Genomic DNA, 25,758 nt, shown 5'->3' on the forward strand with positions numbered 1-25,758 from the left:
TAGTTAGTTAAAGTAATTAGTTAAAGTAATTAGTTAAAGTAATTAGTTAAAGTAATTAGTTAAAGTAATTAGTTAAAGTAATTAGTTAATGTAATTAGTTAAAGTTATTATTTAAAGTAATTAGCTAAAGTAATTAGTTAAAGTAATTAGTTAAAGTAATTAATAAAAGTAAATAGTTAAAGTCATTAGTTAAAGTCATTACTTTAAAGTCTACCACAGCAGCTTGGCGAGGCGTGAGCGAGGGGCACGAACCGCACCTGCCGGGAGTTAACCTGGTGATGCCACTGTATACGGTACACGATCAGAACACTGTTACAAACCTCGGGGCACTACACGATTTGTAAAAATGCTACAGATCAGCATTTAATGCTGTCAGTGTTAGTACATGTTAGGCCGTGTCAGCACATGTTAGCATATGTTAGCACATGTTAGCACATGTTAGCACACGTTAGCATACGTTACCACATGTTAGCACATGAAGATTTTCTCCCTTCTAAGGGTAACACAAACCATATGCAAAAATACAAATGGGTTTTATTGAAAATATGGCGATAAGCAAAATATGCATTGTTTCATGAAGTACAGTTGTGCATTATTTTTTACATTTCATACATTTATAAAGAAATTATCAAAAACAAATTGTATTACAAAAAGACTTCAAAATATTCAAAACATTACCACAAATAGAAAACTATTGTATTCAACAAACACCAAATGTAATAAAGAAATGTATCTGTGTGTTCATCATCTATGGTGACATTGTACAACGTGTTAGTAATTAACTATTTGCTTTCATCCAAGTGCACACATAAACATACACATACACCCATACAGTATAAAAACAACAAACTTCGCCCAGAGTTTCACCAAAATACATTATTTAGCCCTAATAAAATATTTTAATTCAGCATATCCCGATGTTCATGTCTATCATTATCTATGTAACCCACGCTGAAAGGGTGTGGATGGGAATATTTTGTTGATTAAGTTAAATTAAGAAGGAGCAGAACAAAATATCTAGAGAGTTGTGAAGACATATGCCTAAGCCTTGGAATATGTTATTGTGAGATAATCTCAAGTAGGGAACCTAACATTAACTGGGCAGTTGGGATAATTTTTCTAAATTAAATAAACTAAATTGTAGCTGATTTTGGTATATCTTGAAAACATGTAGAATTAAATATACACTTTATTGGTTTGTAAAACGTCTTGGTTTCTTAGAACTTCACGAAAATACATTATTTAGCCCTAATAAAATATTTTAATTCAGCACGTCCCGATGTTCATGTCTATCATTATCTATGTAACCCACGTTGAAAGGGTGTGGATAGGAATATTTTGTTGATTTAGTTAAATTAAAAAGGAGCAGAACAATCTATCTATAGACAGTTTTCAGAGAGTTGTGAAGACATACCTAAGCCGAGGAATATGTTATTGTGAGATAATCTCAAATAGGGAACCTAACATTAACTGGGCAGATGGGATCATTTTTCTAAATAAGATAGAGTAAATTGCAGCTGATTTTGGTATATCTTGAAAACATGTAGAATTAAATATACACTTTATTGATTTGTAATAGGTATTGGTTTCTTAGGTAATTCTGTCTAGTTTTCGTGAAAGTGGTGGTTTATAAAAGATTTAATAAATTTGTTACTAATTACTTTGTTACGTTAATAGCATATGTCTTGTCTTAAGTTTCTTGGAAAGATTGATTCAGTAGATCGGCCTCTGTCTTGTCTTAAATTTCTTGGAAAGATTAATTTAATAGATCGGCCTCTGTCTTAAATTTCTTGGAAAGATTAATTGAATAGATCGACCTCTGTCTTAAATTTCTTGGAAAGATTAATTGAATAGATCGGCCTCTGTCTTGTCTTAAATTTCTTGGAAAGATTAATTGAATAGATCGGCCTCTGTCTTAAATTTCTTGGAAAGATTAATTGAATAGATCGGCCTCTGTCTTAAATTTCTTGGAAAGATTGATTCAGTAGATCGGCCTCTGTCTTGTCTTAAATTTCTTGGAAAGATTGATTCAGTAGATCGGCTTCTGGGTTGAGATTGTGCTTAAGCTCTTTCTTCTCCACTATCAACAGAAAAGCGGAAGTTAAGAGGTTTCATTGCATTACCTTATAGCACATTACGATACATATAGAGATAGTTAAGAGGTTTCATACCATTACCTTACAGCAAAATAAGATATACTATATCTTTCAAAATAAATCCGTGTGCGAATATTAAACATTGCGTTTATTAATCAAAACAATGTTACATTAAAACGCAATTTTTCTGATAGTATTTATCTACTTTTGTGGTTTGCTTAGTCTAAAAGACAATAATTTTGAAACGAAACACACATTTTAAATAAAAAGAGAAATTAAAATTGTTAAAACAATACTTACATAGATAGGTATTTCTTGGGTAATTGCTTTTGATGATAACGACGACGACAACAATGGCGATGATGATGACCAGAAGACCACATAGCAGGATGATCCACCACTCTGTGAACCCGCCACCAGCAGAGATTAGGGACTCTGGACCGTCTGAAAACGTGTGACAGAATTTTTCGTTTCTTTTGTTTTTCATAAAAAAACATTTTATACACACCGTAAAACACCGTCACTAATTAAAATTAGTGAGTTTGGTCAAGACTTGGCAGCTGTTGATTAGGAGTGTCTGAAGAGCGCCATCAGACCACAAGTACACTCATTTCAGCCTGCACGAAACTAGCTGGGATATCTACAAAATCTCTATCTTGATGCCAGACAGCAAAAATCTAACCGGCAAAAACCTGGCATAGACTTGACCAAGCATAGAATTAACACCAACTTCACAGACGAAAAACACCAGCTTTATACTTATAATAAACCTACAAAGTGAAACAGCCTAAAAATGGAATTTTCTCAAATCATTCACAAAATTTATTATTACACTACACAAAGTTAAGTACAAGCTTTTATTACAAGCTTAACTTGCTTCCTCTGTCGTCAGTCTGTCTGTCGTCAGTTTGTCGTTCTAGATCAAAACGGGCGAGCAAAATTGCGAACACTTCTTACTGACAGATTTGTTTCAAAGTTAGTACGATGGTCAAGACTTGAAGACGATGCAAAATGACATAAACTTAGACTTAATTAGATGCTTAATTAATATTTTATGAATTAATTAAAATTTTCTTAAATTAGTAGGCTGCCTTGTACTACTCTTTCCGCACTATTATACGCAAGTTATTATGTTCATTCGGTGCGCAACATGTTTTTAGTCATGCAACTCTATTGTAAACAAATAGTTTAAACTACTAAAAAAACTGCATGAAAAACGATTTAATAACAAGCTTTTAAGTAATAATGCACTAGAAAATGCACTCAGTGTCATATGTGGAAGATGAAGTCGTAGTCTACAGCTGAAATACAAGGAACTTCATGACGTATGAAGTACTCATCTTCTAAAGTTAAGGATGTTGTGACGTCAACAGTCTGGTACCTGTTGTATGAAGTACTCACCTTCTAAAGTTAGAGAGAACGTGACGTCAACAGTCTGACACCTGTTGTATGAAGTGACGTCAACAGTCTGTTACCTATCGAATGAAGTACTCACCTTCTAAAGTTAGAGAGAACGTGACGTCAACAGTCTGACACCTGTTGTATGAAGTACTCACCTTCTAAAGTTAGAGAGAACGTGACGTCAACAGTCTGACACCTGTTGTATGAAGTGACGTCAACAGTCTGTTACCAATCGAATGAAGTACTCACCTTCTAAAGTTAGAGAGAACGTGACGTCAACAGTCTGACACCTGTTGTATGAAGTACTCACCTTCTAAAGTTAGAGAGAACGTGACGTCAACAGTCTAACACCTGTCTAATGAAGTACTCACCTTCTAAAGTTAGAGAGAACGTGACGTCAACAGTCTGACACCTGCTGTATGAAGAACTCACCTTCTAAAGTTAGAGAGAACGTGACGTCAACAGTCTGACACCTGTTGTATGAAGTGACGTCAACAGTCTGTTACCTGTCGAATGAAGTACTCACCTTCTAAAGTTAGAGAGAACGTGACGTCAACAGTCTGACACCTGTTGTATGAAGTACTCACCTTCTAAAGTTAGAGAGAACGTGACGTCAACAGTCTAACACCTGTCTAATGAAGTACTCACCTTCTAAAGTTAGAGAGAACGTGACGTCAACAGTCTGACACCTGTTGTATGAAGTGACGTCAACAGTCTGGTACCTGTTGTATGAAGTACTCACCTTCTAAAGTTAGAGAGAACGTGACGTCAACAGTCTGGTACCTGTTGTACAGACTCAACCTGTAGTATCCCACAATTTCCATCAGCTGATCACGTGACACCAGGGACTTGTTGATAAACAAAGTACCCGTGGACGAGCCATAATCACTGGGGAAAGAAATAAAAAAAACGTGTTTTATCGACGTTATGAAAAACCGAATCATGACTTAAAGTTGTAAAAACAAATGAAAACATAACGTTAAATAAAGCTTCAGGTCGAATTCTAAGAAAAACATACTAGAATGGAGGATTTTCAAACTTTGAATCAGCCTGGAGAGTTTCATTGATGTACCATTTCCTTGTGAGCGTGCAACATGCGTCTTTTGTAGCGGTCACCGTCAGGTCAATAATTTCAGGTGAGGTGAGCAGATTGATCTTTTCTGGGATCTTTGATCCTATTTTGATGGAATCTGTGGAATGATGTTAATGTTTATCACATTTAGACATAGATAAAGAAGTTAACTTTATATAGAATAGAAATGTCGTCAATATGTAGAGATGACTTTACACATATCAGTGTAACTCAATTTGACCCACTTCTAATGCAGCGATTTCGATCATACTTTCCAGGCACTTTCCACTTCGATGACAATACAAGTCTATCTATTTTTTAATAATTTAATTTGATGTTTAATCAGTCATTAGAAATTAATTCAACGGTTTCGAGAGGAGATAACAAAAGCAAATCACTTGATAGATTGCTATATTCAATAACAGAAGGGGAGATAACTAGCTAGACGCTATCAACCGACCAGTCTGGTGAGCTGTGGTTCACGCCGAATATTTACAATCGAGGAGGCGGTCGATCTAGTGAAGGCTATTAGGGGCAGATAATATAGTTTTATTAAATGATTTGAAACTAAAGGGAGGTAACAAGATTCAGGGGCGTAGCGAGGGGGGGCGGGGGGTGCGGACCGCACCGGGTGACACCATTTAGGGGGGTGACACCAAGGCAAAAAATAGCAAAATATATAGAGAAAAACTTGAGGGGGGGGGTGTGCAAATCGAAAGTTTGAGGGGGGGGGGGTGCAAATCGAAAACTTGAGGGGGGGGGGTCGCAAATCGAAAACTTGAAAGTTTGTCCCCGGGAAGGGTCGCAACGCCTCTGGGGGGGGGGGGGGGGGGTGACACCATTAAGTGCCGCACCGGGTGACACCCGAACTCGCTACGCCACTGACAAGATTTACTGGATCTGGTTGTTGTCTGTAAACTTTCGTCACTGATAGCTGCTTTCGCAGGGGGGCGGGGGGATTGATAATGTTTTAAAGCAAATATTTTTAGTTGCCTGATGTAGCCCCACCTACCTATGACCCCGATGTTGCCCCACCTACCTATGACCCTAATGTAGCCCCACCCACCTAATACCCTAATGTAGCCGTCATAAAAGATGTAGCCCCACCTACCTATGACCCTGATGTAACCCCACCCACCTAATACCCTGATGTAGCCCCACCTACCTATGACCCTGATGTAGCCCCACCTACCTTTGACCCTGATGTAGCCCCACCTACCTATGACCCTGATGTAGCCCCACACACCTTTGACCCTGGTAGCCCCACCCACCTATGACCCTGACGTAGCTCCACCTACCTATGACCCTGATGTAGCCCCACCCACCTAATACCCTGATGTAGTCCCACCTACCTGAGACCTGATGTAGCCCCACCCACCTATGACCCTTATGTAGCCCCACCTACCTATGAGATGATGTAGCCCCACCTACCTCAACCCCTGATGTAAGCCCCCCCCCTACCTATGACCCTAATATAGTCCCACCCACCTATGACCATGATGTAGCCCCACCCACCTATGACCCTGATGTAGCCCCACCTACCTATGACCCTGATGTAGCCCCACCCACCTATGACCCTGATGTAGTCCCACCCACCTATGACCTGATGTAGCCCCACCCACCTATGACCCTGATGTAGCCCCACCCACCTATACCCTGATGTAGCCCCACCCACCTATGACCCTGATGTAGCCCCACCCACCTATGACCCTGATGTAGCCCCACCTACCTATGACCTGATGTAGCCCCACCCACCTATGACCCTGATGTAGTCCCACCCACCTATGACCTGATGTAGCCCCACCCACCTATGACCCTGATGTAGTCCCACCCACCTATGACCTGATGTAGCCCCACCCACCTATGACCCTGATGTAGCCCCACCCACCTATGACCCTGATGTAGCCCCACCTACCGATGACCCTGATGTAGCCCCACCTGACCTATGACCCTGAGCTGAGGTAGCCCCACCTACCTATGACCCTGATGTAGCCCCACCCACCTATAACCCTGAGGTAGCCCCATCTACCTATGACCCTGAGGTAGCCCCACCTACCTATGACCCTGATGTAGCCCCACCCACCTATAACCCTAATGTAGCCCCACCTACCTATGACCCTGATGTAGCCCGACCCACCTATGACCCTGATGTAGCCCCACTTACCTATGACCCTGATGTAGCCCCACCCACCTAATACCCTGATGTAGTCCCACCTACCTGAGACCTGATGTAGCCCCACCCACCTATGACCCTTATGTAGCCCCACCTACCTATGAGATGATGTAGCCCCACCTACCTCAACCCCTGATGTAAGCCCCCCCCCCTACCTATGACCCTAATATAGTCCCACCCACCTATGACCATGATGTAGCCCCACCCACCTATGACCCTGATGTAGCCCCACCTACCTATGACCCTGATGTAGCCCCACCCACCTATGACCCTGATGTAGCCCCACCCACCTATGACCCTGATGTAGCCCCACCCACCTATGACCTGATGTAGCCCCACCTACCTATGACCCTGATGTAGCCCCACCCACCTATGACCCTGATGTAGCCCCACCCACCTATGACCCTGATGTAGCCCCACCCACCTATGACCTGATGTAGCCCCACCCACCTATGACCCTGATGTAGCCCCACCCACCTATGACCCTGATGTAGCCCCACCTACCTATAACCCTGATGTAGCCCCACCTACCTATGACCCTGAGGTAGCCCCACCTACCTATGACCCTGAGGTAGCCCCACCCACCTATGACCCTGATGTAGCCCCACCCACCTATGACCTGATGTAGCCCCACCTACCTATGACCCTGATGTAGCCCCACCCACCTATGACCCTGATGTAGCCCCACCCACCTATGACCCTGATGTAGCCCCACCCACCTATGACCCTGATGTAGCCCCACCCACCTATGACCTGATGTAGCCCCACCTACCTATGACCCTGATGTAGCCCCACCCACCTATGACCCTGATGTAGCCCGACCTACCGATGACCCTGATGTAGCCCCACCTGACCTATGACCCTGAGCTGAGGTAGCCCCACCTACCTATGACCCTGAGCTGAGGTAGCCCCACCTACCTATGACCCTGATGTAGCCCCACCCACCTATAACCCTGAGGTAGCCCCACCTACCTATGACCCTGAGGTAGCCCCACCTACCTATGACCCTGATGTAGCCCCACCCACCTATAACCCTAATGTATCCCCACCTACCTATGACCCTGATGTAGCCCGACCCACCTATGACCCTGATGTAGCCCCACCTACCTATGACCCTGATGTAGCCCCACCTACCTATGACCCTGATGTAGCCCCACCTACCTATGACTCTGATGTAGCCCGACCGACCTATGACCCTGATGTAGCCCCACCTACCTATGACCCTGATGTAGCCCCACCTACCTATGACCCTGATGTAGCCCCACCTACCTATGACCCTGATGTAGCCCCACCTACCTATGACCCTGAGGTAGCTCCACCTACCTATGACCCTGATGTAGCCCCACCTACCTATGACCCTGATGTAGCCCCACCTACCTATGACCCGGATGTAGCCGTCATAAAAGATGTAGTCCCACCTACCAATGACCCTGATGCAGCCACACCTACCTATGACCCGGATGTAGCCGTCATAAAAGATGTAGCCCCACCTACCTATGACCCTGATGTAGCCGTCATAAAAGATGTAGCCCTCGCTATTGGAGATATTACACTGGTAGCAGGCCGTATCGACGCTCTTGTTCAGGTTTTTTATGCTCAGCCTCGTCCTGTCCTCGTTAAACCTGTACCGGTACACGTCAGGGAAGTTCTCTGGTACAAACAAACAAACAAATAAACATACAAACAAACAAACAAAAAAAAAGGAAGTCGTGTATTCATTCATAGATTTAAAAAAAAACCAAGAATTTTCTCAAAACATTTATATTGGTGTATCTCAAACAAGAAAACCATTTTTAACCTGAAAAAAAAACGCCTAAACAACATGAATAATTCATAATAACTTCAAAAAGCCAAACTTTTATAGTATCGAATATTCTAAATCTTGAAAACAAAATAACTAATAAAACACAGCATTTCTTCTGCTTCGTTCTTAATTTATAGTGTTGGGAGGGATCGAGCCTGATCTGCCAGAGGGTTTGAACTCGAGACATTTTCGAATTTATCAACCGCTTTTGCCGACTCGACCACTCTTCATCACAATTAAAGATATTTATCAACTGGTTATGCGCCATTGAGGCTATTAACTCCGATTTCAGCCTGCTTTTCTTTTAGGATTTGCTTCCTTAGCCTTTGTCCAACCAAGAACAAACTACAAGGCAGCAGCTGTTTGATTTTGGAGTTGTCTCTCCTAGAAGAGTGGCTTGTCCCCAGCTAACGAGCCTCATCTGCCCGACGGTTCGAACTCGAGATTTTTCGGTTTAGCAACCATGAGCTTTACCGACTCGACCACGACAACCACTAACACCGTATATGATTCTACACACGTTTACAATCAGTCTATTTTCTTAGACCTACTACTCAACAAATAATGTAGGTGTTAATTCCATTCATACCTTCTTTGAAAACCTCCCCGTTTCTGTACCAAACAGGTTTTTCTAGTGTCTCTTTAGCTGCCGCCTTAGCCGTACAGTTCAATGTGACGTCGTGTTCTGTAGGGTAAGTAAGGGGCCCAAAAGAACTCTCTCTCATGGGTGCAGCTATTTAAAGTGGATGTAATCATTATACAGCTCAAGAATATTTACACACTTTGTACTTTTTAAAAAATATGGATTTAAACACATTTTTTACCAGAAAAAAAAAACTGCACAATTAAACTAGTCATTGTCCAAATTCCTAACATTTAAAGTATTTTGTGCTTACATTTTGTTTTTTTTATCTCTATAAAAGTAGGCCTTATAAATGAATTTTAAAGTTCAACATTGGCGCTGTAAATCTTTCTAGAGATTCTCTGTGTCTTATTTGATTATTCTAATATTTACATGCTTTGTGTTTTTTAATTCCATCTTTATCTGCAGATGGCATGTATTGAAGTGCCTTAATCGGTTCTATTTATCTGTAAACTAAACTAAAGTAAACTAAAATGTTCGAGAAGTTACCACAACTGGGATATTATCTGGAGCAATCACATTTATTTTCAAATATTTATGTTATTTTAATGTGTGCATTTTTTCGCCTTTATTCAACCTTAAAAAGCACATAGAAGATCTATATATTATATTGCTGTCTTTAAGCTTTCATCTCCACATCAAATAAAAGAAAAATTGTGAATATTTTATAATCAAATCGGGACTGAATATTGTATTTTTATTTGTAAACCAGAGCTTCACAGCATAAAATTTTATTATTTTGATATATATCGTGATAATGATTTTTCTGTGCAATGCAATGTGTTGAATACTTGTTTTGATTGGCACTCATTGAAACTGGATAGATCAACCTAAACTTCACATTACGTAAAATCTTATCCAGCTAGTAAGAAACAAATGCGTTGACTATGATACGTACACGTGACATTGGGGAATATGTACGCAACATATTTGGTGACTATGATACGTACACGTGACATTGGGGAATATGTACGCAACATATTTGGTGACTATGATACGTACACGTAACATTGGGGAATATGTACGCAACATATTTGGTGACTATGATACGTACACGTGACACTGGGGAATATGTACGCAACATATTTGGTGACTATGATACGTACACGTGACACTGGGGAATATGTACGCAACATATTTGGTGACTATGATACGTACACGTGACATTGGGGAATATGTACGCAACATATTTGGTGACTATGATACGTACACTTGACATTGGGGAATATGTACGCAACATATTTGGTGACTATGATACGTACACTTGACATTGGGGAATATGTACTCAACATATTTGGTGACTATGATACGTACACGTGACATTGGGGAATATGTACTCAACATATTTGGTGACTATGATACGTACACTTGACATTGGGGAATATGTACGCAACATATTTGGTGACTACGATACGTACACGTGACATTGGGGAATATGTACGCAACATATTTGGTGACTATGATACGTACACTTGACATTGGGGAATATGTACGCAACATATTTGGTGACTATGATACGTACAGGTGACATTGAGGTAGATCTCAATCTGCGCGGAACCCATAGAATTGGTGCCTGTACACCTGAACTCCCCCTCGTCTTCCTGCCTCACTTCCGTGATAACCAACTTCCGGTTAAAGTCCTGCAGCTGGAATCGCTGGTTGCCAAGGATACCATTGTTTTTGTTGTCTGTCCACCTCAGCGTGGGAACAGGCCTGTTTGATGATTGAGAATATGTGAATATATTTGTAAAGCTGTCACCATTCAGTAGTGAACGTTGTCGGAAAACTATTTAGTTAGTTACCGTCCAGAGAAAAAGCACTCAAGTGTGACGCTGCGTCCTATTTGACCTTTTACATTAGTTGGGGCGTATGCGACTCTTGGAAGGAAATCTCCTACAAAAATAATCAACATTTTGGCATTAAACTACATAAACAAAAATATTTTAAGCATTATGGAACATTTCAAGCAAGTTTTGAAAGGCATGAAAATTGAAATTTTATTTTCAAATCTAATGAATGGGAAATATTTAAATACCTAACAGGTCAATGCCCTAAGATTTGAAAGATTCTTGCGTCAAATGACATGATTAGAAAATCATAATTATAAATGTCAATTTTTAATTTTTAATTTACTTCTTACATAAAATAGAGACATTTAGAAATACTTCTAGAAGAATGTTTAAGAAGTTTTGAAACAGCTATAAAATTGTGTCGTTTGGCTTTTCTAGTGATTTTATTAGCAACCAATTTTTCAATCAAAGAAAACAAATGTGATTTATTTCCATTATTTACAGAGTATTTAAAATCTTACTTTTATAGAGGTTTTTATAAATGTAAATTTTTAAGTTACGAACGATCCCTTACAATATTTGCTACAACCCCCCCCCCCCCGCCCAAAAAAAAAAGACTGACCTTTAGGCGCATCCTGAATTTTGATCTGGTATGTGCCGTACATGTTGATGCTTGAACTCTCCAAGCTTTGAGGTGCTAGACCACACCTAAACATGTTCGAGTTGGGTCCGGCGTCTGCTTTCTCGATATATGCGAAATGTAAAGTACCTTGAAGAGAAGAGTTTAAAATCTGGATCAACGACTTGCTCTAAGGCGGAGATTTTGTCAAAAAAATAATTGGACCGAATGGGAGAATAAAACAAATATAAAAAATGTTCCCGGCAACAAGGTTGTTTGATTTTAGCAGCCTGGGGAGCAAAGGGCTGCAACTACACATCTCGAGCGGACTCGGTTTTGGGCTGCTCCCTTAATCTGTGCCCGTGTGAGCCCAGCTTTTTTCGGCTCTTCTTCAACCGTTCTTTTCCATGTTTTCTTTGGCCGGCCCACTTTCCTTTTTCACTGGGGATTCCAGTCCATAGCATGTTTTGCGATATTTTCTCTTTCTCTTCTTAACGTGTGTCCGATCAATGCCCATTTACGGGCCTTGATATCTTTCTCTATTGGCTGTTGCTTTAAAATTTGCCACAGGTCTTTGTTTGATATTTTGTCTGGCTGTATGGGTTAACTTAACAGCCTAATGCTGCATTGGTTAATTAAACAGCCTAATGTTGTATTACTTGAGTAAACAGCCTAATGTTGTATTACTTGAGTAAACAGCCTAATGTTGTATTACTTGAGTAAATAGCCTAATGTTAAATTATTTGACTAAATAGCCAAATGCTGTATTGGCTAATTAAACAGCTTAAATAGCTGTACGGATAGTTTACCGTTGAGATCGCTGCCTATGCGGGCGTCCATGAAGAGCTCTGACGAAGACTGTCGACGGTACCATTTTTTGATGTAGTCGGGGACTGTAGGGGGCGTCTCTCCACACGGGATGGACAACGGCTGACCATCGCTGACTGGGTAAACTATTGCAGGCGCCTCTGATTCTGTGGAGATAATGTTTGTTCAATGTTAGATTTAGTGCTTTTAGCAGTGACAAAACGTATCCGTAGCACAACATATCATGTGTAGACAAGCTAGGTACGTAAGTCAGATCTAACGACAAGCAGAGAATTCAAAACTTTAAAAAAAATATTTATAATTTGTTTTTTAAACTGTAAAAGAATTACATTAGAACACGGGTAAATCTAGCTCCCAATTAAATTCAAGATAAATAATCGAGCTCAGGAAAACACTTAAACTATTTATATAAATAAAGCACACAATTCGAGTTACCAAAAATTGTCATGATCTAAGCATAAGGTAACAATCTGTAGGCCTACATCTTTAGAACGGCCTCCTCACATTTTTTTCTATTTTCTTTTTCTTGCATATTTACACGGTTGAAAATATTTTTGACATAAATAACCGGAAGTAGGATTAAAGTTCTAGAATGTTCCAATGACAATGTCATGTCAGTAAGTGTAGCCTTTATTAAAGACAGACGGTATTTGTAAACGGTATCTTCTAGAACTCCCAGACTTACTAGTAAATGTCTTGACTCCCAGACCTATCAGTCAAGGTCTACACCCCCAAGACCTACCAGTGAATGTTTAACCAGACTGACCTACCAGTAATGTTCTAGAACTCCCAGACATACAGAGAAATGTTCTAGAACTCCCAGACCTACCAGTAATGTTCTAGAACACCCAGACCTACAAGAAATGTTTTAGAACTCCCAGACCTACCAGAAATGTTCTATAACTCCCAGACCTACCAGAAATGTTCTATAACTCCCAGACCTACCAGAAATGTTCTAGAACTCCCAGACCTACCAGAAATGTTTTAGAACTCCCAGACCTACCAGAAATGTTCTAGAACACCCAGACCTACCAGTAATGTTCTAGAACTCCCAGACCTACCAGTAATGTTCTAGAACTCCCAGACTTACAAAGTAATGTTCTAGAATACCCAGACCTATAGAGTAATGTTCTAGAACACCCAGACCTATAGAGTAATGTTCTAGAACATCCAGACCTACCAGTAATGTTCTAGAACACCCAGACCTACCAGTAATGTTCTAGAACACCCAGACCTACCTGTAATGTTCTAGAACACCCAGACCTACCAGAAATGTTTTAGAACTCCCAGACCTACAAAGTAATGTTCTAGAACACCCAGACCTATAGAGTAATGTTCTAGAACACCCAGACCTACCAGAAATGTTCTAGAACTCCCAGACCGACCAGAAATGTTCTATAACTCCCAGACCTACCAGAAATGTTCTATAACTCCCAGACCTACCAGAAATGTTCTATAACTCCCAGACCTACAGAGTAATGTTCTAGAACATCCAGACCTACCAGTAATGTTCTAGAACTCCCAGACCTACCAGTAATGTTCTAGAACTCCCAGACCAACCAGAAATGTTCTAGAACTCTCAGACCTACCAGAAATGTTCTAAAACACCCAGACCTACCTGTAATGTTCTAGAACTCCCAGACCTACCATTAATGTTCTAGAACACCCAGACCTATAGAGTAATGTTCTAGAACTCCCAGACCTATAGAGTAATGTTCTAGAACACCCAGACCTATAGAGTAATGTTCTAGAACTCCCAGACCTACCAGAAATGTTCTAGGACTCCCAGACCTACCAGAAATGTTCTAGAACTCCCAGACCTACAGAGTAATGTTCTAGAACACCCAGACCTACCAGAAATGTTCTAGAACACCCAGACCTACCAGTAATGTTCTAGAACTCCCAGACCTACAGAGTAATGTTCTAGAACTCCCAGACCTACCAGTAATGTTCTAGAACTCCCAGACCTACCATTAATGTTCTAGAACACCCAGACCTACAGAGAAATGTTCTAGAACTCCCAGACCTTCAGAGTAATGTTCTAGAACTCCCAGAACTACAAAGTAATGTTCTAGAACACCCAGACCTACCAGAAATGTTCTATAACTCCCAGACCTACAAAGTAATGTTCTAGAACACCCAGACCTACCAGTAATGTTCTAGAACTCTCAGACCTACCAGAAATGTTCTAGAACTCTCAGACCTACCAGTAATGTTCTAGAACACCCAGACCTACAGAGTAATGTTCTAGAACTCCCAGACCTACCTGTAATGTTCTAGAACACCCAGACCTACAAAGTAATGTTCTAGAACTCCCAGACCTACCTGTAATGTTCTAGAACACCCAGACCTACCAGTAATGTTCTAGAATACCCAGACCTACCAGTAATGTTCTATAACTCCTAGAACTATAGAGTAATGTTCTAGAACACCCAGACCTACCTGTAATGTTATAGAACTCTCAGACCTACCAGAAATGTTCTAGAACTCCCAGACCTACAGAGTAATGTTCTAGAACACCCAGACCTACAGAGTAATGTTCTAGAACTCCCAGACCTACCAGTAATGTTCTAGAACTCCCAGACCTACCAGTAATGTTCTAGAACACCCAGACCTACCTGTAATGTTATAGAACTCTCAGACCTACCAGAAATGTTCTAGAACTCCCAGACCTACAGAGTAATGTTCTAGAACACCCAGACCTACAGAGTAATGTTCTAGAACTCCCAGACCTACCTGTAATGTTATAGAACTCCCAGACCTACAGAGAAATGTTCTAGAACTCTCAGACTACCAGAAATGTTCTAGAACACCCAGACCTACCAGAAATGTTTTAGAACTCCCAGACCTACCAGTAATGTTCTAGAACTCCCAGACCTACCAGTAATGTTCTAGAACTCCCAGACCTACAGAGTAATGTTCTAGATCACCCAGACCTACCAGTTTCGGCGTCCTTCTCAGCGATGACCTGGAACTTGACCGAGAGTGACTTTCCGTACATATTTCTCGCCTCGCATTGATGAACCATGTTGTAACGATGAGTGAGATTCTTCAACACAAGAGTTCCGTTCGTTAAAATGACCGATTTAGGGTTTTTGCCGTCAACTTCCACGCCGTTGGTGTACCATTTATATCTGAAATAAAATTACTTTGATCAACAGAATAAGTGCTGATTCGTATTACATTGGCATTAAATCTTTGCCATAGATTGGTCGAAGTTTGGACATAAATTGCTCATACACTGCCCATAAATCGGACATAGCGTGGTCATACATTAGTCATACACTTCGTCGTAGATTTGTGATAGATTGGCCATTGATTAGTCATGCTTGAATCATAGATTGGTCATGAATCGATCATACATTAGTCATAGATCGTAGATCAGCCATAAATAGGAAATATCCTAATCTCTAATTTTTTTTCAAAACTGGGTTAAAATTCTGTCCTAGCTGATCTCTTGTTCAGCGGTTGACAACCCAGAAAATATTGACTCCCCCAACCCCCATCATGGCAACCATTGATGTAACGCCCCCAACCCCCATCATGACAACCATTGATGTGACGCCCCCAACCCATCATGACAACCATTGATGTGACGCCCCCAACCCCCATCATGACAGCCATTGATGTGACGCCCCCAACCCCCATCATGACAACCATTGATGTGACGCCCCCAACCCATCATGACAACCATTGATGTGACGCCCCCAACCCATCATGACAACCATTGATGTGACGCCCCCAACCCATCATGACAACCATTGATGTGACGCCCCCAACCCCCATCATGACAACCATTGATGTGACGCCCCCAACCCATCATGACAACCATTGATGTGACGCCCCCAACCCATCATGACAACCATTGATGTGACACCCCCAACCCCCATCATGACAACCATTGATGTGACGCCCCCAACCCATCATGACAACCATTGATGTGACGCCCCCAACCCATCATGACAACCATTGATGTGACACCCCCAACCCCCATCATGACAACCATTGATGTGACCCCCCCCCCAACCTGATGTGACGCCCCCCCCCCAACCCCATCATGGCAACCATTGATGTGACCCCCCCCAACCTGATGTGACGCCCCCCCCCCAACCTGATGTGACTTCCCCCCCCCAACCACCATCATGGCAACCATTGATGTGACGCCCCCAACCCATCATGACTACCATTGATGTGACTCCCCCAACCCCCTTCATGACAACCATTGATGTAACGCCCCCAACCCCCATCATGACAACCATTGATGTGACGCCCCCAACCCATCATGACTACCATTGATGTGACGCCCCCAACCCCCATCATGACTACCATTGATGTGACTCCCCCAACCCCCTTCATGACAACCATTGATGTGACGCCCCCAACCCCCATCATGGCAACCATTGATGTGACGCCCCCAACCCCCATCATGACAGCCATTGATGTGACGCCCCCAACCCCCATCATGACAGCCATTGATGTGACGCCCCCCCCCCCAACCTGATGTGACTTCCCCCCCCCCCAATCCCCATCATGGCAACCATTGATGTGACGCCCCCAACCCATCATGACAACCATTGATGTGACGCCCTCAACCCCCACCATGACAGCCATTGATGTGACGCCCCCCCCCAACCTGATGTGACTTTCCCCCCCCCCCCAATCCCCATCATGACTACCATTGATGTGACGCCCCCAACCCATCATGACAACCATTGATGTGACGCCCCCAACCCCCACCATGACAGCCATTGATGTGACGCCCCCAACCCCCATCATGACAGCCATTGATGTGACGCCCCCAACCCCCATCATGACAGCCATTGATGTGACGCCCCCCCCCAACCTGATGTGACTTCCCCCCCCCCCCCAATCCCCATCATGACAGCCATTGATGTGACGCCCCCCCCCAACCTGATGTGACTTTCCCCCCCCCCCCCCCAACCCCATCATGACAACCATTGATGTGACGCCCCCAACCCCCATCATGACAGCCATTGATGTGACGCCCCCAACCCCCATCATGACAACCATTGATGTGACGCCCCCAACGCATCGTGACAACCATTAATGAGACTGCAACAACCAAGAAAATATTGAGACCCTACAACATGACAACCTCTGACCCTCATAATCAATTAAGTAGCTACTCACGTGGGTTGTGGTCTCCCCTGCGCCTGACAGTGTAGCATAAAATGGTTGAACTGAGATTTAGGGATGATAACTCGTGCTTGACTGTTTGTTCTCTCGATGTAAGGAGGGGCTTCCTCTGAAAATATCTCAGTTATATTAGAGCCTTCAATGAATGTCAATTTATACATGTAGTTGCGTGTAGTACTAAAATAACGTATTTTACTTCTATTTTAATGGTTTACGATGTTTGTATGCTTTTATTTAATATCTATGACTTTAAATTATTCTTTTAATTTAAATTAAAAAAAAGAAATTGTAAATTTAAAATAGCAAAATGTATACAAAAATGTATAATACATAAAAATAAACATAAAATAAGTTTAAAAGACTTTATTTAAAATAAAGATTAAATATATTTATTTTATTTTTGCGTTATTTTCATTTTATTCAAATCAATAGCGAAATTTCATGAGCGATCACATAAGCACATAAAGGCGTATGAAAATAATACATAGAATCTGCATGATATAAAGTGAGTAGAGCAAGCCATGGTTCTACAGATCAGCTGAAAGAAATAGGGATAGCATAGTTTAGTAGTATAATATAAGTATATATAGTATATATAAGAAGTGTATATAGTTTACTGTTACACGTTAAGTAGAGAAATGCGATATATGTTAGAGGATAAATAGAGTACAATAATAGTCATACTTATACACACAAAGATCATGCATTCATTGGTGCATTGTTTTGACGGTCAATATAATATGTGTGAAACAAAGATAGCGTCGCTCATAGATCATTGCATTCTGTAGTAGAGATATACGACAGCTATTTATAGTAGCATTAAGTTACATGGCTGGAATTGCAGTAATATATATGACTGCAATTTATAGTATCAGTTAAATATATGACTGCAATTTACAGTAGCAGTAAAATATATGACTGCAATTTATAGTAGCAGTAAAATATATGACTGCAATTTATAGTAGCAGTAAACTATATGACTGCTATGTGTACCATTGCTTTCAGGAGCAACCACATCCGGGTTGAACAAGACCGTCCTGGTTGACGTTACCGCTGGTAAACTGGTTGTCATGGTAACGCGGGTTGCCGTTGTAGTGGTCGCTATCCCTGATGTGCTGCCAACCCGTGTGGTTGCTGTGGTTGTGGTTGCCTCAATGACCCGCCCTAGCTGAGGTTCTGACTCTGTATCATTGGTCCACTTGGCCCCCTCTCTCTCTGTTGTTGGTTTGTTGTTCAACGCGGGGATCTCAGCCAAAATGCCATTTTCTTCAAAATTTATGGTGAAATTCTTTTCGAACGCCCCTAACTCTAGATAAATATACATGTAAAAACTATTTTTACACTAATTTCAATCCACGAACATTTTGTTTAGTGCGTAATTATGTAAAAATTGTACATACAACAATCACTAAAAAATTAGAAAAAAATACTATTTTTAATTGAGGCAGATTTTATGGAATCTTCTTGAAACTATCAACCCCCCCCCCCCCCTCAATTACTCATAGACCCAATCTATTATCTCAACAATTTGATTTAACAGAGCTGAGACAGATCGTCTACAACAGAACAATATGAGTAAGTATTTCAACCTAATCTGATTTAGTTGAAACGTGTGGGGGATGAGACAGTGAGTTATGTTCCTGCTTCAGCTAGGATTTCCGAGGGGAAAGTAGGAGTTCAGGAACAGTAACTCGGAGTGACATCTCACTGTTGAGCATACTCTCCCCTTTCCTTGTAGCCAGAAAATCCCAAAGTTAGAATCACGAAGGACTTGACCTGTTTACAAATAAAATCCTATAGCCTACACATGGCGACACAATATGATGTTTTGCTGAACATCTTTAACGGACAGGTTAAGAAATGGACTTGTGAATGACCCATCTTATCTTTGTCAACTGTAGAGTGGCGTCTATAAGCTGCTAAACTAAACACAACTAGTTAAATTTGTTTTGTAAAATGTTGAAATGAAGCTAAAATATAACTAGTTAAATTTGTTTTGTATAATGTTGAAATGAAGCTAATTTATAACTAGTTAAATTTGTTTTGTATAAGGTTGAAATGAAGCTAATTTATAACTAGTTAAATTTGTTTTGAATAAGGTTGAAATGAAGCTAATTTATAACCAGTCAATTGTTTTGTATAAGGTTGAAATGATGTGTGGGATGCTACATTGTGTTTGTATTATGTGTCCTGTGTGAAAAATGTGAGCACGTTTGTGGGAGGGGGGAGAAGCGTGTGAATTGTGGGCGTTTGATGATGTATGAATGATGTGTTCATGATGTGTGAAATAAAAGTGAAACATATGTGAATATATTTGAATCCTGTGTGTATATTCGAATGATGTGTAAATATTTGAATGACGTGAGACTATTTGAATGTTGTGAGAATATTTGAATGTTGTGAGAATATTTGAATGCTGTGTGAATATTTGAATAATGTGTGAATATTTGAATGTTGTGTGAATATTTGAATGACGTGAGACTATTTGAAGGTTGTGAGAATATTTGAATGATGTGTGAATAATTGAAAGATGTGTAAATAAGGTTAAGTTTAAAAAATGAAAACGCAGATCATTAGTAAATACATCAGCCATCAATGTTGTCATGCTACTTTTATGTCAGCTTGTCTCTAGTATAACATATAGTATGGTGGATGTGTCTGTCATGTCTCTGTAAAGACGTATGTCTTGACTATTGATTATTTTACTAGGTTGTCTTAGTATATAAAAGATGAGCCATCACAATTTGAACCTAAAAATTGACTAATGTATATCTTTCACCCAGATGTCTTAGTATTTAAAGGATGAGCCATCACAATTTGAAACTAAAACATTGACTAATGTATATCTGTCAACCAGCAGGCTACAGATCTGATGACTAAGAATGCACCGTATGCAGAGGCGTAGCGAGGGGGGGGGGGGCGGGGGAGGCGGACCGCACCGGGTGACACCATTTAGGGGTGTGACACCAAGGCAAAAAATAGCAAAATATATACAGAAAAACTTGAGGGGGGGGGGGGTGCAAATCAAAAGTTTGAGGGGAGGGGGTGCAAATCGAAAATTTGAAAGTTTGTCCCCGGGAAGGGTCACTACGCCTCTGGGGGGTGACACCATTAAGTGCCGCACCGGGTGATACCCGACCTCGCTACGCCACTGACCGTATGTATTTTTGGCTGAAAGGATGAGCCACACCATACACACACGTACGCGAGCACACACGCGTACGCGAGCACACACACATACACACCACTCACGACACTTTAGGTACAGGAAGTCTGAACGCTCACACCACAGACAAACATCTTATGACGCCGTGGTTGTTGTTGTCAGTCCTACACCGCATCACTTAGGTCAAGATGTTTCGACCCACGTAAAGTAGTTAACCCACCATGATGTGACGCGGTCAACTTGCGTTAACAGATGTGTTAGACTTTCGTGGACAGTCGACACACTTCAACAGCTGTGTTAGACTTTCGTGGACAGTCGACACACCTTAACAGCTATGTTGTACTCTCTAGATTTCAAATTTAAAATAGGGCAACCAGATGTAGCCTACTTAGTTAAGACCTATAGAAACAAAATGAACTGCGGAGAGCCTCTCGCGATCGAGATTCGTTCGTACAAAAAACAAAAGTTGTGAAATGATAAAGAATCTCGATCTTAAAAAAACAACATCAAAAAATACACCAACGCAAAAACTAAAAAATACACCAACGCAAAAGGAAAAAGTCTTCAATTAAATCTATTTTTCATTTTTTTAAAGCTGGTTGTTCTAAGCTGACACACGAAATTTTTATACCCAGTTGGTGAATAATATGAGTAGTTCTGTTATCTCTGCCGTTCTCTTTTTTTAAACAGATTCTTAAAACGTCGTTGTTAACATCACCTCACCTGACTGATAAAGTTATCAACATGCCCTCTCTCCTCCTCCCTCTCCGTCCCTCTCTCTCTCTCTATCTCTCTCTCTCTTTCTCTCTCTCACCTATAAGAGCATTTATCTAACCCGTGTTACCAATGGGAGTTACCCACCGTGACATGGCACTAACTTGATTGGATATCAGGGACAGTTTGGTCGAGTGGCTGTCAGGGAAAGTTTGGTCGAGTGACTGTCAGGGAAAGTTTGGTCGAGTGGCTGTCAGGGAAAGTTTGGTCGAGTAACTGTCTAAAGCCCGAGTACCCAACTACTGAATGTCATGTTATCAAGAGAGCCTTATATCGCTAAACCAATCCGTCCCCGGAGATCAGTACAAAATTTAAATTACCAATTGCGATCCTAAACTCACCCATAAATGAAAATTTAATTGTTAAATTAAAGCTTTAAGAAAATATATCTATATCTTATTCTCAATACTTGATTTAAATTTTTAAAAACTCCTTTTCATACACAAAAACTTGCCTGAAATGCATACACTCCTTCCCCCGTCTACACCAACTAAGCCGCTCCCCACACCCACCAAACCCCTGCCCACACCCAGCCAGCCCCTGTCACTAAACACAACTGACACCCCCCCCCCCGCCCCAGAGGCCCAGACCTGAGAGCTAATCACCCGCGGACTACCGCGAGCACCAGTCAACACAACGGCAAAACTCCGCTGTCCGTGTCACGTATGGAATTAATGAGCAATCAATGAGGTAATGTTGTAATCGCGGGCAGCAATCAATGAGATAATGTTGTCGATAACTTGAGTGCTGTTACAGCTAGGTTGATAAAATTTCATATATAAGCATATATCAAATTTGTAGACCCGTTTCGACTTTTCCACGATTTCCGATAGTCGGAAGAGGAACATTTTCTACTTTCAATTTTTCAAAAGCCTATAGCTTGAGTACTATTTCAGATAGATAAATGAAATTTCACTTACAGGTAAAATATATAATTCTCTTCCTTTTATAAAATGTTGAGTAAATTTCGATTACCGGAAGTAGTAATTTTGGCTATTTCCGATTTCTCAACAAAAAAAAACGTGTGAATTTATAAAGTACTAATAATATTCCGCACTATTTTTATTTTACACATTTTTTTGACGTTCATTTGGTGCGCAATTCTTGTTTCTACGAGATTCTATTCTACTAGCGGTCGGTACCCGTTACACGTGAATTATAGTTCTATATATTTTTAATGTTATACATTTTTAGAAGAATATTTTATAAAATAGTTAATGGTCAAAACGCAATGTATTTTACTACTGGTTTAACGATATTAGTGACAAAGCAAAGAAATAACTAAATAGCTAAAAGTCCGACACATTTAAAATAACATAGTCTACTAATACCTATTAGGAAAAATAAAACCAAATTATATATATATATATATATATATATATATATATATATATATATATATATATATATATATATATATATATAATTAGTCTACACAACACCATATTAAATGCACACATTGATTAAAAGACTTAAATGATTCTGTTAAAATCCCGGCTTTTCAATGGTATTTATGTTGTTTTTAAAGTAATTTGTATTTCATAAATTACGTCTCGATAAGTAGATCTATAGATCTAAATCAAATTTAAATGAAATAGTTCATTGCTTCGTATTCTAAAATTGGAAGGTGACGCCATTGGTTTTGTGTACTTTCCGTGCTTCAAACATATGACATGTGACATCATCGATTTCGGCGTTCTTGTCACAACTATAAAAACTTTTCCGGTTGCATAATTAAAACTGTTTTTCTACATTCGAATATGCCTTTATTTTTTTGTCTTCTCTAAATAAGTTGTTTTATACATTTAAAACATCAACCATGTTATTTTCAACAAAAGTCCTTATCAAGTTATCCATATATCACTGAAGATTCTGATGTGATTTCCTGCGAAAATATTTTGCGGACACAGAGAGAGAGAGAGAGAGAGAGAGAGAGAGAGAGAGAGAGAGAGAAGTGCACACATGGGCTTTTATATATTACGATTTTTAAAAGTTTAAGTAATTAAAAATTGATTTAAAATATTGTCTATATCCAGAGTTGCCATCCCCCGTAGTGTTATATAAGAATATTCGAGAAAGTTTAGGGGAGATCACTCCCGATTTATTTAAATTGCCACAATCGATGTATACTGTAACAAAATATCAGCTTTGGTGTCATCACTCTCTTCACTTCTGGTTGGATGACGTCAATGCGTGCTTGATTATGAATTAAACTCTAATTTGTTATGTCGAGATTTTCATCGAAGTGACGTCAATCTAATACGTTGTGGTTCTACCCACTCCTACGACTTCTGACGTTAGATATGCCGCCATCTTGTTCTGACGTTAGATTTGCCGCCATCTTGCTACGATTATCCTAGTTACGGTACAGCGTAAACATTATCTGTTCCTCAAGTTTACAATTTTAAATATTAAATCGTGTTCCATTCTAACTTTTTGTTAGATCGTTTTTCAAATAAGTACTTGTATTCTGAAAGGTTGACCAAAATGTTTTTTTCCGCAAAAAAACTTTTTCAAGTACCAAGTTTTAAAGGCTGTGTATAATTTTCTAGCCATCGTTACCCGTTACACGTGAATTATAGGCCTACATATTTTAATGCTATACTTTTTTGAGAAAAATAATTTATAAAGTTGTTATTGGTCAAAGTGCAATGTGCTTTACTACACGTTGAACAATATTAGTGACAAAGCAAAAAAATAAATAAATAGCTAAAAATCCAACACATTTAAAATAGCATAGGCTACCTATAACTATTAGAAAAATTAAAACCAAATTAGAAACATTCCTAGTGAACACAACACCATATTACTTGCACACACTGATGAATGACCGCATTAATGTTGTGTAATTTCCGAAGTTTAAATATGTGACATATGACATCATTGTTTTTTAGTTCTTTTCTAAATTCGAATATGTCTTTATTTTTATTTCCCTTATTTTGATACGATTTAGTTTATACCTTTAATACATTTAACATATTATTTTCAACAAAAGCCCGTATCATGAAGTTCTTCATATATTGCTGAAGATACTGATCTCATAGCCTCGGAAAATATTTTGCAGACAGAGAGAGAAAAGTGCGCACATGAACTTTTAATATATAAGGATAAAGTTAAATGAACATTTAAATTGCACTATTTTAAAGGCAACCAGAAACTGACTTTATACTCATAGGGTGTGAGGGGGTTCAGACTTTTTTACTTTATATCACATGTGGGGAAGTGTTTTAATGTTATAAATACTGTTATAATTGTAGCCGTTATTTGCATATAAAAATGATTTGGTAAATGGGACAAAAATAGACAAAGACCCTCGATGTTGACCGTTCTCAGTAAATATCTTAAACAGAAAAATTAAATCGATTATTTAAGAACACAAAAAGTTTGAAAATTTAATGGTGCAGAATGTTAGTTGGAGTTGTGGCGTCATTACGTCTTTTTGTGATTGTGTGTGACGATTAGAGAGGGGGTGGGGAGGTAAAAATCGTGGGGTCGTCTATAGATGATCTCTAACAGAAAGTAGACAGTATTCCATACATTAATAAAAAAATGTAATTGTATTTTATTTTAAATATTTTCTCTTAATATCTATTAAATAATCAGTTTGTATTTTCTTTTGTATAAGAACCGTTCATCCTACTAGCCCATCAGTTGTAAAATTATCACAAGCCTTATCATATAAAATAATAGGCTAATATGTAATGTTTTGAGCCGACCGACACCGTATTAAAAAGCTACCCACGTGAACCCATCACCTGTAAGAAATGTCTGACCACACAAAAAACCACGTGACTCACCTGGCGAGTGGGACACCTCCCCCAGCCCCACCTGTAGGGTCCAGCATACAACAGCCAGGTGCCAGAGTAGTCCAGTCACAGACATGACGGCTTGTATGTCCTCTCGTGGAACTGCCCGATGCCACGTACGTGTTTTACTCTACAAGCCTCGGTATGAGTTTACTTTAGGCTAATTAGTTCGTTTGTCTTTATCTTAATTAGGATAGTTTAAATATAAAAATGTTTAAACTAGAAACATTTGATAACAAATCAATCAAAATTAGATTTTTTTTTAAATGGCAAGCTAACGAATGCAGATAATTTCAAAACACCATAATTTTAAACTGACGACCTATAACTAGTAGCCAGTGTGTCATATATCCAATGAGTACGAAGGACAAATTTGAAGTGAAATGGACGCAGCCAATTTTGGCCAATCCTACATTGTGCGCCCACTTT

The 25,758-nt window shown here is 40.0% G+C and overlaps 1 protein-coding gene across 5 annotated transcripts; it reads right to left on the reverse strand.

Annotated features, from left to right (window-relative positions):
* Positions 1-524: 524 nt before the first annotated feature.
* On the reverse strand, positions 525-25,758 carry LOC131954962 (neurofascin-like). Of its 5 annotated transcripts, none has more exons than XM_059318817.1 (15): positions 25,652-25,758; positions 25,321-25,512; positions 18,577-18,891; positions 17,578-17,692; positions 15,367-15,560; positions 12,408-12,572; positions 11,602-11,748; positions 10,992-11,082; positions 10,712-10,902; positions 9,136-9,279; positions 8,237-8,392; positions 4,516-4,687; positions 4,240-4,385; positions 2,397-2,540; positions 525-2,080 (listed from the first exon to the last, which is right to left on the reverse strand). In XM_059318817.1, the coding sequence occupies exons 2-15, from the start codon at positions 25,403-25,405 to the stop codon at positions 2,007-2,009; spliced, it is 2,139 nt and encodes a 712-aa protein (XP_059174800.1). In that variant the 5' UTR covers positions 25,406-25,512; positions 25,652-25,758; the 3' UTR covers positions 525-2,006. The 5 variants fall into 5 exon arrangements, with proteins under 5 accessions (XP_059174800.1, XP_059174797.1, XP_059174799.1 ...); XM_059318814.1 differs by having other exon boundaries at positions 25,321-25,548; XM_059318816.1 differs by having other exon boundaries at positions 25,632-25,758.

Source organism: Physella acuta, unplaced genomic scaffold (assembly GCF_028476545.2).
Source record: "Physella acuta isolate Inbredline_101_S28 unplaced genomic scaffold, ASM2847654v3 ptg001044l, whole genome shotgun sequence".
NCBI classification, from domain to species: domain Eukaryota; kingdom Metazoa; phylum Mollusca; class Gastropoda; family Physidae; genus Physella; species Physella acuta.

Bases quoted from the DNA above. Each gene is read 5' to 3' on its own strand.
- LOC131954962 (XM_059318817.1), bottom strand. From the start codon at position 25,405: ATGTCTGTGACTGGACTACTCTGGCACCTGGCTGTTGTATGCTGGACC. The intron at 18,892-25,320 runs GTGAGTCACGTG...ATATTTATCTAG, and splicing joins GGAGGTGTCCCACTCGCCAG to AGTTAGGGGCGTTCGAAAAG. The intron at 17,693-18,576 runs GTACACATAGCA...AGATATTTTCAG, and splicing joins GGTTGCTCCTGAAAGCAATG to AGGAAGCCCCTCCTTACATC.